The following is a 17,195-nucleotide window of genomic DNA, read 5'->3' on the forward strand; positions in this document are numbered from 1 at the left end:
AAAATTAAGACTTGAAGGAAGAAAAAAGAATGAATGCTTATTCACTGAAAAAAAAATCCTTGAATAAATTTCTTCTGTCTTCCTTTTGAAGGAGAGAATGGAAGATTGTATTTTTCTTCACAAGTAGCACTGAAGAGAGAGGACCGAACTCTACACCATTGTTTCGAGAAGATTCCTAATTTTTCTTGTTATCTAGCCTATATTCAGTGACCAAGTGTAATGCAATCTCTCTGGAGAAGTTCTGTGAAGCCCTAAGAGGGACAGATGTGATCTTTCCAAATTATTCAGAAAATAATTAAATATTCATTAACAATTTGTGGAAAAGAGTGCAAAATTACATAATTTCATATGAGTTGTTGCTAGTCCTTACAGATGTTTTCCTAAGTATTTAGGAAACTGTATGTAAACAGGACTGTAAATGATATGAACACACCTCTTCATAAAGTAATGGTCTAAAAACATTGTGGAAGGCTTTTCTTTAGCCAACTTTTTAGAGGTTTCCTCACAAGAAAATTAAGCATTAAAATAAAATGTAAGGTTCCATAGCAGTAGGAAAGTAGAACAAATTGATAAAATATTCTTAGGAGTAACGAATCTTCAAAAATGAAGATTGATTATAATATTCTTCAATAATGGAACCCAGAGGATATTTTATGAGGTTGACAAGAAGAAAACACTCCATGATACTCCATATTCTATTCACAGAATGAGTTTTTAAAAAGTGGATGTGACAACAGATGACAGCATGAAAATAGAGGCATTACAATGTTTGCATAGCTAAAACCAAAAATTTTGGGGATTAAACTTCAGCTACTCTTGTACCTTTAGTGAAGCAGAAGCGAAGCAAAGACAGTGAAATTTTACTCCACTGATTAAGTGCATAACCCAAAACACAAACAGAAGCCCTGCCATCTCTCAAATATTTGCCTATGGTGCAAATAAAACATGTCCCTCCTTCAGATTCTGTCAAACGGACAGCTACATTCAGTGTGAAGATAAGATTGTACAAGACTGTACAATCACGGTCTCCATTTCTCCCGAAGTCCTGTAACCTTTGGTAAATACCTCAAACCTCTACGTCATGTACGAAACCTCAGACATTGTAACAATCTTCCTGAGATCTCTCTCTGAATATCATTGGTTAAACCTTTTCCATTTTTCTTGTCCCTCCAGACAAACGGTAAGTATTTTGCTCATTTTGTTTATCAAGGCTTGTGACCTGCCAACCAAACTTTCAGGGACTAATAAGAGAGCAATAATATTTAAGCTCAGCATAAATAGTTGTATTCATCCCAACTTTCACTACAAATCATAGGCCCAAAATTCCCTGTAGGGGATCACGTGTTCTTAATAACACAGAAATTATTTACACCTCTTCCATAAATTTCTAAAATATAATATGGAGCATCAAGAACTGGTTCTCTCAATTAGGGTTCATTAATGTCTTAAAGATGGCAAAATGGTAACACCACTAGCAGCAGTATTTCAGTTGTGCAATTTATCAAAGGGAAAAGTAAAGTTGACATAGAGATAAATAAATCAGATAGCTCTTCTTGCACTTTAATGCTAGTGCTGAAACATTACAATCTGAACTATACAATCATTTCGTTTTCAAAAATAATCTGAAAAGGCATCCCTTCAAATCAGGGTTCTGAGACAGCAGCAATTTTAACAAAAAAAAAATTTCAAATATTGTCTGACTGAGTGGTAATCACTTGTCAGAATGGGTTAACTTAGATCCACAACCTTGTTAAATGTATAAGCTCGACAAAGAGTGAAGAAAAAACACCTTTACAAAAGTCTTACAGGAAGTCTTTAGAACAAGATCTCCTGAAACACTGAAGCTCCTGGCATCCTATACACATATTTCTCACCTGCCACCTGAACCATAGGAAAATTCAGTTAGGAAGGGACATTAGAAGGTGTTTAGTTCACCCTCATGCTCAAAGCAGGGTAAGGCAGGGACACATTATGTCAGGTTTCATCCCATCTGATCCTGAGAACCCCCAAGGACAGAAAACTCACAGATTCTATGGGGATCCTTTTCCACTGCTTGACTGTCCTGATAGTGAAAATGTTTTTCCTTAGACCTAGTCAGAACCTCCTATTTAAATTTAAGTCCATTCTATTTCACCCTTTTTTCATAACGATGAAAAGACTGACTCAGATCCTCCTGATAATCTCCTCTAGGCATGGAAAGACTGCCCTGAGATCCATCCCTGACAAACATGTCTCTTATCCAGGCTGCATAATACCTTCACCTTTTCTGTAATATCCACCATATTCTGTTCTCGTCTCTGCCTAAAGTGATCACTCAGTAAGACTTTTTTCTGTTTCAGGTCTATAGAGTAGAAAGCACTGTTTCATTTTTCAATTATTGCCCTGTAAATGTATAATCACTGAAAAAGAAAATTAACAAGAATATGCCCAACCCCGACCTTACCAAGTAGATTTTAGTATAAAGAATTATTTTGAGCAGATTTTTTTCTGTTTCCTCTCAGCTGGCAGACAGCTCACCCTGTATTTCTCCACAGCTAAGGTTTTCAGGCTTTTCGTTTATGCTATGTGTATTAAGCTCATTTATTGTCACATTTTTAATATTTCATGACTGTAATTAATGTTGCATAATAAAACACTTTTTTGCTGGTTAAGGGTTCAATACTCGTAATGCTGCCTTTAAAACTTTTCTTATGTAGAGCAACTGAATTCTTATAAAGAATTTAATTCTCAGATTGGGAAGGATTTTAAATCCTTCTGTCCTCCATAAATTTGACCTTCATTTCAAAGGATGATTAGTTAATATTCAGGACATCAGAAATTTCTTCTGGATCAGGGCTCAAAATAATTTTGCATCCAAAACACAATGACATAGTCTCTAGTACTATTTAAATACAGAAGTCAGGAGGAAAAACTAAATACCTCTTAAAATTCTCTATTCTTTAAAACTGGGGAAAATAAATTTATATATATATATGACTGCTAGACTACCTTTAAGGGCTCCATCACTTCCAGCTGGAGAGCAAACTGACTGTGGTGACCTCAAGGGAAAAGACGCAGCATTCCTTATTGAAGGATCGCCATCCTAAAGTAAGAATGATAAAAAAAGTTAACATATGAATATAAACATCTGTTAAAATAAAACCTGAAATTAGTACATAAACTGATAAAATGGATTGGACAAGAAAACATAAAAGAAATACTAGAAAAAGAGTAATTTACATTAAAATCTTTGTAATTTAGACTGCTATTAGACTGTAATATAAGCAAAGCTCCAATCGCACCTAAGAAGAATCCATAACCAGAACAGGCACACAAAAATAAATCTTTGTGCTTTCTAGTTAGACAAGCACTTTTGCGTTTACACTAAGATTCCATTTAGAACTTTTCATTGCAAGTACTCGTAGTAAAGAGCTGAAGAGCAGATGCATGTGCTTTATATGCCAGCACCTGAAAGAAATAGAGTATAAAATGTAGATCTTTAAAACTCTGTTTTTTTATATAATCTACCCTTAAAATATTATCTAGAATGCCATCATGCTCTTAAAGGTCAACAAAATAGCACTTTGTATCTACATCCTCAGCATACAGAAACCAGGACTGAACAGAATCTCTAGCAGTCCCATTACAGCAGCTGGGTTAGCCTCAAGTAAAACTCTTAGCTTGTAAGAGTTAAACATGAAACAGTGGCAATATGACGCACTTCCCTGACCTGCTTCAAAGCAATTATTAATTTCTGACAAATGTTTTTCATAATATATATACTAATTGCAATGTAATTAGGTCCATGCTCTATTTTTAGCAATGTAAATGCATATTTTTACTCCCATCTGATCCTCATATAAAATATGAAATGAACTATTCCAATCTTCATTCAGAGTTTTCCATGGGTTTTTCCAATGTTTTTGTGAAGCCCTCTGCTGGTCATGACTACTCATTCACACAATGCCCAAACTAAACTACAATTACAGAATGGTATTTCCCATTTCAACTACTGTTTTTTATACAGTACCTATGAGAACGTTTGGGTAAAGGAAAAGCCAGTAAATTCTGTATCTATGAAGAGAATATTTCTATAATTTCAAACAAATTCTAAAAATGTTACTCTTCCAAAAGGTACAGCCATATAATTGAATGAAGTCTCTAAAGAAGTTCTACAGTTATCTCATGCTTCCTAATTAAATTGGTTATTTCAGTAGTTAACATTCTAATGTGGCCCTTGTTGAGGTACCTGGATATAGGCAATTTTTTCACATAGCCTTTTCTTTCCTTTTTTTTTTTTTCTTTTAATCTGAATTATCTGTCTGATAAATGCTTTTTAACCTTTTGACCAATATAAACACAATTAATAGCATGTTAGAAGGTTAAACTGTAATTATGTTTTCACATGTCTGCATGAAAGAAATCAGCATCCAATAGTGAGATAGAAAGCTACATTGGTATTTCAGGGAGAAAGTAGCCTGCCCAGATGGACAATCACACAGCCTCTCTGATGATGGCCAAACAGCCAAATTCCACTTGTGTAGCCATAGACTGGGCCATTAACAGGCTATGCCTTGTGAAGAGGTAGATGACACGGCTAAGGGAAAAGGAAAGAGTTTGAAGTTTATGGATTTAAGGTGATTACAATCCAGAGAACACAAATCCATATGAAATCAGATTTCATCAGTTTTACCAACTAAGGGGACTTATCACACAAGTACATTGGATTTTTTTTCTTTCCATTCACAGCACAATAAATCTAAACTTATACTATGGTGTTAATTACACTTATTTTTTGCAAGAGTGCTTGCAAAAAGAGTTGCTGCCTTCTGAGGAAATTCTCAGGGGCAAAGGAGGTTAATATTCAGACCAGCACAATAAAATGAACTCATTATCAAAAGTATATGATGTTATTGTAAGTGAAACTGAACTGATATCCCACGGAGTTACCTATTTAGCTACTGCACTGAAATTATGGAACTGATTTTTTTTTTTTAAACTGACTTTTCTTTGACTTGTAATAAATCTCAAAAAGACACCCATATTGAAAAATAAGCTTAACTTATAACTTAACTTATCAGGCAACTTAGCTTATCAGGTATGCTTTATTAAGTCAGGAGACCTTTAACCATGATTGTCAAAGATACAGGCAAAGACAACTTTTGCTAAATTAACTAAACAGACTAACTAGGTATATGACATTTCGGGTAGAGATGTCATTCCTACCACAGCTGGCAAATTTTCAGAAATGTGCATTTACACTTTCTAAGTCTGGAGCATCACCAAATGATGAATTATGTTTTAGGAATGCTCTCAAGTTTACAAAAAAATTGAAATTAAATTGACTGAATGTGTAGTGAGCCTTTAAGGGTATCCTTGCTGATTTTGTATTTCAGCTACACACAATGTATTAGCTTTTTTAAAGCAATAAAATCCTAAAATTATAAAAGTAATTTGAGTCCTTGAGTTTTATGATTCTTAAAATATTCATTCATAAAGATCTTCTCCAAAGTAGAAAAGGTTGCAACATTATAATTATTATTTATACAGAGATGCAAAACTTTAATTAAAATTCTTCTAACTGTTTTCTACATAATAGCTTCTAAAATCATCTTTAAGAGTTATAATTACAAATAAAACACAGATAACACAGATAATATGAACAATTAAGAAAGGGCACAAAAGGATAAAAGTGCAAGTTTACAACATATACTACTTTTTATGTCTAGCATTTCTCCAATTAGACCAGCCACTGAGGATGTGCAGTATTTTCATGGTCTGTCCCTTTTCAAGTGAGTCTACACTTCTGAAATTGAAATCTACCTTCAGTGGTTTTATCCATCAACAGCATCATAAAATATCCAACTTTAATGTAAGGCAGTTCAACACACACTTGCTTAATCATAGTAAACATCTGCTTTATCATAATAAATTGATTTAGGTAACATACATCACTACTGAGTCTGTGCACCATCTGTAGGTAGTCTTCATTTGTGCCATGTCTAGAACTATCAGCATGATGATTAGCTGAATTTCCAGACAACTGACTTGAAACTTTATTTTCATGGAGATTCCTCATCCCAGCTGTGACAATGGGACTGGATACGGAAGCTGAAATATAAAAAAGTAAGTAACTATATTGATGTAGTCATGTAGTCAAACTTGAAAAGATTCAGAGAAAACACCCTAATGGCGGATATTAAAACATTGGATGCAAGAGGTCTAGAATCTGAACAAGAATCCAACTTGCCACAAATACCTTGATTAAAAATACATTATCTAAGATCTTTCAAAAGGATTTAGAATATTTTAAATTGATTACAGAAAACTTTGTTTACTTCTATGTAACTTTAATTTACTACCTTAGTAACTTTCAAGTTATTCATTAGACATATAACATTAAATATAAAGCAGCAGTATATGTATTCTAAGCACAATGTTAAACTTCAAGAAAAAGATATTTAAAAGAAATCTAACAGAATTCTACTTACCAACAAAGAAATGCCCTAGATACCTTAATACTGATCATGTGTTCAGGATTGTTTTTAGACAAGGGAAGAACAAAGAAATCCATTTGTTCGGAAGGACATCTTTGCCAGTTACTGCATACCTTGAGCATAATTCTAGTCAAAAAGGCCAGTAAGGCTTAAAGAATCTCTGAAGTCAACTTTAGTTAATCTTGAGTTAAGAAAACTTAACTTTTCTTTGGCAGAAATGAGGTTTTCCCTAATACATGTGAGTGATGCTCACAGCTAACAAATACAATTTTGGGTTGTTCAGATTTTTTTTATTGTCATATACAGGGCAACAATGCAAATTGGACATAAATAGGGGAGCATTGCAACATGAATGCGTTTTACCTTTTCTTCTTCTATTTTATTTTTTTAAAACAAAGTCGATGCCATCACTCCTTACAACCAAAAAAGCAAAGCTTCAATATACCTGCCTCGAAGATTTGCATTAAGCATGTGACTCCTTCAAAGAAATTAGAAACCCATGAAATGTGCACATGAAAATAAAGTTGACATGAAACAGGAGAATAAAATAGATATCACAGACTTACCTTGCTGCATTTGAGGATGAGCTGTATAACTTGGAGGATGTGAGTACGGCATGTATCCTGCAGGGCTTTGAGGAGCATATGGACTAGGCACTGGACTGTTCTGTTGTGCCAAAAATCTGTTACCAGAGCTTGTCTGTGGTGGCACAAACCGGCTAAAAAGAACATGAAATTGAAAAAAAGTTTTTAAATTTTTAAAATTTAGAACAGCAAATATAGACAAGTACATAATTTCTTTTGGAAATTATACCTTCTGAACATGAAAATTTCTTTAAGATAAAAAAAGCTCCCAACACAATTGAGAAGGTCCTTCAAAAGCAGAATTTTGAGCTATCTATACTTTCCTAATTGCAAATGTTACTTAAGAGTCAGAAGATAATAAAAAGCACTCATAAGACCTCCACCTAAGGAAAGGAAACAATGACACAACTATGTATGGAAATCAGATCTGCAATTTCCAAAAGTGAAACTCAAAAGTTTGAATGAAAGTGACAGCAGCAGTTTTAATCAACTTGGTCACTAGGATTAACAAGGAGCCATTTACTCTTTACTTTCCAGTAAGGTTCCAAATAACTCCATCTAACAGAACTACACTGTCAAGATTCAGGAATGTTATAGGCAGTTAGGTAGGACCTGACCCAAGTCCACTGAATACAATTTTCACTGGCTTTTTCTTAGACTCATTCTACTGATAGGAAGCCATAAAAATAACATTGACTTGTGACAATAATACATGCACATTATTAATTACATTCTTATATGAGCTTCTCAAAATTAAAATAACCAGATAAATACATCAGAAAGTACATTATAAGCTTTCACAACTCTCAGTTCTAAATAGGAACTCAGTTCTAAACAGGAATATAAGCTTCCATAGAAAGAAACAGCAAAGTATTTGACATAAGGACTTTGCAAGGATTTCAAGAAAACTTTGTATCATTCACAATTCAAACAACCTTTTTAGATATCCCTTTTATATATAAAAGTCAAAAACTGTACTGGTTGTTGTGAAGACACAGAACATTTCATTTGCCAGTTATGGTAACTTGAGGTGAAACCTGAAATCAGTTTATTTTACTAGTGGTATCTACTAACTGAAGATGGGACCTGTTAAAGCCGAATACCTGGGTTGAAACCACAAGCAGATCTCTCCCCTCTAGTCCAGAGTACTTTAATATATTAATAAAAGCCTAAATTATATGTAAATGCTATTTGCAAACTCTCAAAAACTTAAAAAACCAGAAATCTGATGACGATTCTGCTGGAAGATTGGCCAAACTACCGGCTCTAACTTTCTGCAAGAAGCCTTTTGCATAACCGTTACAGTAATACTCCATGCTTTTACAAATCTTTTTTTTCCCACCATTCTGCTAAACCAGTACTGGGACAAGCTGGAACACACCAGCCTATTCTGTCCTATCCTCTTGCCACCAGTCTCAGCCTCTGACATGGGGAAAAGACAACCAGAGGGTAAAAGGAGGCAGAGGGACTCCTTAGGCAAGATAGAACATTGGGCCAAATTATAGGATGGAGTAAGAGAGAGAATTCATGATGAATTCTCAAAGTATAGGGATTAGTACCTTGACAGAAAGAAGTTTGTGCATGAAGAAATTCACCCCACAGCCAGACAAATGCCAAATTTGTGTCAAGTGACACTGATCACCTTCCACTTACATATTTGCAACAACAATTGGCTGTCAGTGTAGGAAGAACTTGTACTTCACTCCCTTCCCACCCACTCAGAAAGGATTACCTGGAAGGGCTATGTGAGATAGTGGTTTGCTGATAATTGGAAGATGCAGGACTACCACGCATGGAATTCTGAGAAATATTAAACTGTGACATCATCATCCCTATTAAAAAAAAAGATAGCAGCATCACTTTACATGCATTTTCTTTTCAATCAATGAACTACCTCATTTCAGAATTTATTATATACAATGAGATTATGAACTTTAATGACATTATAAAATTTACTGACATTAAGATAATCTACCCACAACTGTTAAAAAAATTAGAAATTACAGAATCCATGTATGATGTCCATTTTACATTATGACATTAAAAAGTATTCCCTAAAGTTGTACTAATTTAGTTACAAATATTAACAGTAGTTTCTTCAACTCATCCTTAGATCTTCCTAAGTCAAAATCTACTAGTAAAGAGAAACATTTTAAACTAGGACATATATTCTGCACACCAGGCTGGTGTACAATACTTGTGCCAGTAAACAAAGATTTGGCAGATTCACAAGTCAGAAGATCACAGAAAACTTATCTTCAGTGTTGGAGCAAGTATAGCAATTAGTCATCCTGGGCTGACTGCTGCAAGATATTCTCACTGCTCCAATAATATTTAGTGGTCTCTTTCCACCCAGAGACAAAAGCTTTCTACTCCATCTCCACTAAGCTTAGAGGGAATGTTATCTAAGGAGGTGCTGAAATATCTCAATTGCAAAGCAGAACTAATATCCCAACCGTGGCTCCCACAGCTAGTATATAACCACAGTCAGGTGTTGGAAGTTCAGGTGTTGAACCAGCTGGCAAGCCACATGTATCAATGTTCTTGAAACTAACTAATTTAAAAGGCATTTGTACAATGTCATTAATTTGACTGAACTTTCAGTCAGCGCTGAAGTTGTCAGGCAGCTGGGTTAGATGTTCATGGTAGGTCTCTTCCAACTGAAATTTCGTATTCCAACTCACATCATTATAAAGGAGAATTTAAAGGATTTTTTTTTTCCTCTCTCCAATACAGGAATAAAGAATATACTAACAACTACATGAAAAAGTGACATACAAACACAAAAATGTAAATAAACTTGAAGTAATTTTAGTGACAGATTTTAATGTCTTACAGCTAAACACATGTCAGAACTCAAGAGCACACAGTACCCTGGGAAGCCACAGCAAATGATCTATAGCCTTAGGTAGAAGCTCGTAAATAGTACAAGTACTTTAGACAGTTAGACAAAAAGTCCCATTATGAAATTGTTGGAAGATTTTTGTTAATCCTACAGTTGCTATCACCCATTTCAATTTCTGCAATAATCACACAAGCAAAACTAGTTTCAGAAACCTTTCTTCTCACCCACATTTCTCCTCCACTTTCTCCAGCACAGACAGTGATAATCCCGCAGGAATTAAGCCATTACTACCTCCCAGTAGGTGGTAAATGCTGTATTCCATGTACTTGAACACACTAATAATGGCCCTAAACAGGAGTTAAAGTCCTGTGTTGTGCTGAAAAAAGTTACATATTTTCATACTTCAATATGGAGTGCATTTCACTGTCTGAAGATGAGGACTCCTCAACTTCTAGAAATTTGTTTAAATGGATACTGGTTGTCTCACAATAGAGGCAAGCAAACATGAAATCCAAGTGATTTTTTATGCTGAAAGAAGCACACAGCATGCCCACTGCCCACTCACCTCTCAATTCCACTCTTAACACAGCTAGGGACAGTATTTCAGCCAAACAACTAACCTTAACATTCCTGTACAGAAAGCTGACATAAGGATACCAGCATGAACTACACAGACAAAGTTTCAATTTGTGCTCTTTTTAAGGACTGAAAAAATATATCTATTTGTTTTCTCCTCCCTTATTTAAAACATGCTTTGAATCACAGATATGGTAGTTTCCGAGTTAAAAGAATGACAGAAAACATACAAATAATTTTCTAATGCAATTTTTTAAAATCCCCTAATTAACTTAATCTATGATGGATAGCTTTCACTTCTCTGTCTCTGTTATGGATGGCAGGGGCAGGGGCAAGACATGGAAGGCCCAGTAAGAGCAAAAAAGAAAGGAAAAAAAAAAAAAAAGGCAAAACTAAACTATATACCCCCCAAACCAAAAAGAACCCAGCTTTTCCAAAGTTTCCAGACAGATAACCGTATGTATGATAACGATGCAATGAGAAAGAAGTAAAAACAATCCCCAAACATTGGGTCTAAATGGATTTGAAATTAGTCTGTGGCCATTAGCAGTACAGTATCTTTCTACCTTTGCACATTGTTATCACATTACTACATAGCACTGAGAAAACACCATCCTAGTAGAAACATTAGAAGAACGAGATTCTTTATATATACACCCAGTCTTACTACAATTTTTATTCTTATAAAAGAGATATGCATAAACCCATTTTAGCATTCCTACCAAATGGCAAAAGATGCACTTAATAAAATCATAACTCAAAGTTCATGAAAATTCTTGTACAACTAAACTATATTACAGCAGCATACATGCTTAAGCTAGGATGGCTAAAATAACAGCTGATTTTTCAGTTATATATATATTCTTATTAAAAGTGCACATTTGAAGTTTTTCCTTTTACAGGCAAAAGTGCACTTGACTTCTTGTATAAATGTAAAAAAAATATTGAAGCAATTTACATTTATGGAAAGATGCATAAGGTTTTAATCTCCCAAAATTCATAAATCGCTCAGAGCTGTAGGGCATAACAAGTTGCTAAGATGAGGAATCGCAGGGAGGAGCTGGTAAGGATGCCTCATTCAATCGTATTCCTTACTCTAGAACAGTTAAGAACTCTCATTGCAATGATACACTATAATCATATAGATTTTTGGTAAGATCAATGCATATATTTTCAACTTCAATTATTTACCAAGACAAACATATGAACCCAGGCATAAAAAGTTCAAAATAAAATTGTTTCAAAATAAAATCCAACTACTATCCTAGAGATTAAACTCTGAGGTGAAATGAAACATTTTTTAGAAAAATACCCGGTAGCTTTTATTTTCCTTCTTTTTACTATATAATTGCTCTTAGATGTTAAGGTACATAGCTTTAAATCACTATCAAACACAAGGCAAGGCATAAATGCAACAGCTGTGCTCCAAATATACTTGTGGTTAGTAACAGCCCCCTAGATATACAGAACAACATAAAATTAATCAATAGATAATCAAAAATCCTTACCGCTTTGTACCCCGTATCTGTTTTGCATGCTTTTCTCCCTGAAAACATTAGGATTCCTTGCCAGAATAGCCTGCAGCAAGACTGGTATATCTCCCTCTGGATCATCACTGCCAAGGTTATCTTTCAACTCTCTGGAATTGTGGAAGTAAGCAAATAAAGAGGCAAATGCATTTTCAAATTATAAGAAACTATGAGTCAAGTAAAAAAAAAACAAAAACCAAAAAAAACCAAAAAAACAAAACCAAAACCAAAATGAAAGAAGACAATTTACTGTTAAAATATAGGAAAAATCAAGTCTGCAAAGCACTGCTTCCTGCCTCTAGATTTTTACTCTCTTCCTTAAGGAATGGCAGAAGAAATATTCCTATAGTCCTCATAGTCATTTTCTATTTCTAAGCTCATATATATGAGGTGGTCAGCTTAAGACTATCATAAGAAGTTTCCTAGGCAGATTTTTATATCATGATCTCTATGGAAGAACGCTTTGGTATAACATAAGAACATATTACTGCAGGAATGAAAATAACATATAAATGAATGTGTAACACTCAGGTTTCAACCCAATGGTTTGAAAATCTTTTTATTTTAAAAGGGGAAACTGGCATATCTATTCCCTCTGAAGCATAAAGAAATGCAATGGATTTCCTATAAACGCATCTGCTCACTCACTTCTTGTATGCTTTGAGGACTTTTAAAAGCTGCTTACATTTAAACAAAACAAGTAAGGAAACTACAAGGCTGTCAACATAAAACAATTCAAAGAACACCAGAGAGAAATTAAAAAAAAAAAAACCAACAAAAAGAGAATACATTAGCATACTTGATGTCTCAATTGTTAAACTAATTAAGTTCAATACCTAACCAGAATTGAAATGGATGTCAAAAATTTTCTTTTGGATATGTAATTTGTCTATCTGCATTAATGACTGACATTGAACGCAAATCAGTATTGCACAATCAACACCACAAAGTCTGCACTCTTACCTATCAAGAAGGGAATAAGCATCAGATCTGTAAAATAACCCCCACAGTTATGTATAAGAGCTGATGGACAATTATCAACATTGTCTGACTGAAACATATGACTCTTATATTGCAGCCACTTGCTAAGCAAGCCTAAGGAAAAACCTGCATATTCTAATTTTCATATTCCCACAAGCATCCTTCTTAATCCAGTTAAATTTGATTTCAAGGAGTAAAGATAGTGATCTGATGTAGAAGTTCAAAATACATACATGTGATCTGTTGACACCTGATTGAGACTGTGGACGAGCTGTGAAACCAGATTTTCATCCCTGCAAGCCAGAAGGCAGTTCACCTCTTCAGCTATCCGTCCATTGAAAAGCAGGCTTTTTGTTGTGGTAGCAGGTAAAGGTGATGGTAGAGGCAGCTGGTTCAAAACTGTTATTAGAAAACAGGAAGAACTTCAGAATCATTTCATGAGACACAAACATACAAATGTGGACACCCCCTTACTCTCTCATGAGATTAAGAAATAAAACCTGACAACTAGATTTAAAACACGTGGAATATATCTCCACTTTTTAATTCTTAAATTCACACAAAGAAACACACACACACCCACTCACATACTCACACTGGACTCTCTAAACATTCCAGAATATTAAGCTCTTTATTATGTTATGGCACCTTTCTCCTGGAGCCAAAAGCATGGATGAAAAAAAGGAAGTGTAAAATTTTTGTAGCTACATGCAGTACTATAAGGGCATTGAGGATTTCAGTTTTCTACTCTGATCTCAATATTTAATCAGTGTTACTACTTTGTAAGATCTATAAAGAAAAAGCAAAAAACCCAACCCACCAAAAGAACCAAACAACTCAACAATCAATTAAACCCACTAATTAAAGTCTCAGTTTCTTCTTCTCTTCTTGTATTTATTCCTATATAAACCATCCTCTCAAGACAGGCCTAGTAATGCTGGTTGTTTTGTTCACTGAAATGTCAATTCAATCAGAAAAACTTACATATCTCATGAAAAGATTTAGTGAAAACACTATTTCAATCAGATTATAAGCACACTTCAATTTCATAGGTCATTCTTATGTCTTCAGACATAACAAGGAAGTGCACACACAAGAAAGCTTGCCCAGATGATTGTAGAGCTACACTGACCAGAGGCGGGTAAGCCAGGAAAGGCCAAAAGGCTAGATTCCGAGAAAGGTCAGCTCAGTTGGTTCAGGAAAACAAGCTGACTCTAACTGCAAGTTACCAGGCTGATAACATCCCTGAGATCAAGGTTTTAACTGAGCCATTAGAAACAATTTCAGGAAAAAAACCAAACAATCTAACGGAAACATTTTTTGGTTCTTTCATATTTTGAAAATTAAAAAGTGGGTTGATTCCAACATTTTTACCCCTTATAACGTATACCACTGCTGTACTTGGAAATACATTGCCATTCAAATAAAAGTGTGCAATATATTGAAATTGCTGGCTTTCATTACTTGCATCAGATAACCTTGAATGTGCCTGAAACTTGGAAAAACTAGCAAAATCAGCAGAATATATTGATTACAGTAGCATGAATTTATCTAGTCTACTTTCCTGCCTTCAGACATCATATCATACATGTTTTCAGGGCAACTGGTCTTGTCCATCCAGTTCAGCATTTAAAAGAACTCTTGCATCAGAGTCTGATCAGTGACTTCCACCAGTTAAGTAACCTTACCTGCAAATGCTTAATTTCTGGAAAACTGTACATAGCCAGAAACTTACTATTTGCATTCTGATGGTCTGTTATTAGACATACATGGTCATACCTAGATAGCTATTTAAATAAACAACCTGCATCCTCTACTTCAATACCTCAGAATACACCAAAAGGATATGAAGTGGGTTCTTGTCCCATACATCTGCCTTTTTTACTGTGAGCAATTAAATTCAATTGCTGGAATATATACTTCCAGCGTTTCCTGGAAAGCCTCCAATTTTCAACAGTGTAACAACAGAAGTGCTTGGAAGAAGCACCTAAGGTCACTGAGTCCAACTATCCCCAGACAGAAAACTGAGCTACAAAATCTTTCTTACACTTGATACAAACAAGATGCCTCTTTGTCCCAACTGCTCTTACCGCAATGGTTGTTCTAGGATGTCACTATATAATAATAAATCCCCCCTTAGTTTTCACGAGAAAGTATTTTTTGGTCACATTATAATGATTTGGTTTTGTGTCAACATCAACTTGTAAGAGTTATTTTTCTTTCCTTGCATTTTGCCTTCCTAACATAATTGAAGTCAGCATACACACTTCATAGGCTCCTTTTGCAGGCTGGCTGAACAGCAAAGAAAAAAGACTAAGGTTCAGATGCTTATTTTTATTCTAGCAGTCATTTTTTGCACCTATTAACTAGTTCAGACTTGATGAACTAGGTTTCAAGTATATTCAGTATATTCTATAACTCTCTTGATCAGCTGCATATCAGTTTAATCCTGTGTCTCTTCAGTGAAGATGATGAGATGCATGTTTTAGAAGTACTTTATTTGTGTGGTACCCAGATAGGTTACTAAATGATATTGCAAACAAATAATGAATTCCTATATTTTGTTTCAGGTTTCCTTAAGGGTTTTTTTAAGCTACATTTCACTTTATGCTTAAATATGCATGGGTTTCTTGGACAGGCTTTTACAATTCAAGCAATAACAAGGCTAACATAGTTAATGGCAAGTCTCTTTCGAAACAGATTTAACTGTAAGAACTTTCAAAATAAAAACCTTTTACAATTTTGAAAATGCAGGTATTTACCAAAGAGGTAGAAAACTTCATAGTAAACACAAGAAAAAGAAGACTACTTACGATCTGTAAGACTAGCAATCCCTGCAAGAGTAGTGATGGGAACATGAGGCATATCCCCATTCATCCTGAAGTTCTGGGAGAGTAGTGCCTACACAGATATTTCAGTTCAGGTGCCAGCTATCATTACTTCCCATCTCCCGAGCACTAAACACAAAACAAAAAGAACAAAGGCAAATAAAATCTCTCAGTTTACTTTTTTAAAATTTTGCATTCATTAACATAAATTAAACAGACTACACTAACTTTAGCGGCATACTAAGTAAATTTTTTTAAGAGTGGGTCAAACAGTGTAGATTTTTAAGTAACAGGTGGAATTAGCCAACTAAAAAGCAATCTTCCTTCTGGTCTCAGAAGCAACCCCTTAATCAAAAAAAAGATACAAGATAAGGCAATTTTTAAAAAAAGTTCAGTGAGGGTATACAATACCGACAGAAAAAACTCCTAATGAAACTTGTTAATTCACGCTGAAGTATATAATTAGGTAATTATCTGTTATATTCACTTTCCTATTTTGCAGAAGGAGGCATTTTCATAGAAACTAGCAAAAACTAAAAGGAGTAATTACAGATTCAAGAATAAAGGAGCAAACATATTGACAAATACAAAATCAAAGTACATTTAAAAGTAGCTATTTCAAAATTGATTTGACAATATTTCTTAAATATATAACTCTGGTCAAACTATTACCAGAAATTCTAATTACATGTCCTGGGGAAAAAACAAAGTTTTGCCACCACTGATCTAGCTCTTTTATTTCCTGTAAAACAGAACATTTTATATTCAACTACAGAAAAATAAATTAGTTCACTTGGATTTCACTAATTATGAAGATCCTAAATGTAAGGAAGTCCACACTGCTAAAAAAATCCCAAAAACAGCAGTTCCAAGCCATCAAAAATTTACAAACATCACACATTGCAATCCCCTAATATATAGTGAAACTGACATGATTTTCCAAAAGACATTAAAGAAACTTGATATGTGGTTATCTGTTGTAGATAGACACCTGTGTTGACAGTTTGGGAAATAGTAAAGAGTCCTTACATAAACATTTATCTACTGAAATGCTGAAATCATGAGTTACTTATACTTGATTTACAAGCCTACACTTTTGAGAACTACATATAAAATACATACAAAATACAAGATCCTTGTAATTTTTAAGAATTACATATAAAATACATACAAATCAAGAGATCCTTATAATTTCTTTAGTAACATTTCTTAGTAACATTCTTTCTTATGACACACCAACATGGCAACACATGGCAATATACAACAATATATAGAGCATCACTGCAAATAAATATATATTGGCTCCAAGACAAGCAAAACAAATGTTGTAAGTCTTTCTGTGCTCAAAGTTTTCATCAGCCAGTGAAATTACCTTT

The 17,195-nt window shown here is 34.4% G+C and overlaps 1 protein-coding gene across 7 annotated transcripts in view; it reads right to left on the reverse strand.

Annotated features, from left to right (window-relative positions):
- NIPBL (NIPBL cohesin loading factor) overlaps positions 1-17,195 on the reverse strand; it is a 149,603-nt gene that overhangs the window by 78,912 nt on the left and 53,496 nt on the right. For all 7 annotated transcript variants that reach the window (XM_058423982.1, XM_058423981.1, XM_040089202.2 and 4 more), the window contains 7 exons: positions 15,805-15,948; positions 13,225-13,390; positions 11,990-12,120; positions 8,793-8,892; positions 7,043-7,194; positions 5,930-6,090; positions 2,989-3,082 (listed from right to left, as the gene is read on the reverse strand). In XM_058423982.1, coding sequence (XP_058279965.1) covers positions 2,989-3,082; positions 5,930-6,090; positions 7,043-7,194; positions 8,793-8,892; positions 11,990-12,120; positions 13,225-13,390; positions 15,805-15,868 — 868 coding nt within the window. In that variant the 5' untranslated portion in view covers positions 15,869-15,948. The remainder of the gene's footprint in view (positions 1-2,988; positions 3,083-5,929; positions 6,091-7,042; positions 7,195-8,792; positions 8,893-11,989; positions 12,121-13,224; positions 13,391-15,804; positions 15,949-17,195) is intronic.

This window comes from Hirundo rustica, chromosome Z, assembly GCF_015227805.2.
Source record: "Hirundo rustica isolate bHirRus1 chromosome Z, bHirRus1.pri.v3, whole genome shotgun sequence".
Taxonomy (NCBI): domain Eukaryota; kingdom Metazoa; phylum Chordata; class Aves; order Passeriformes; family Hirundinidae; genus Hirundo; species Hirundo rustica.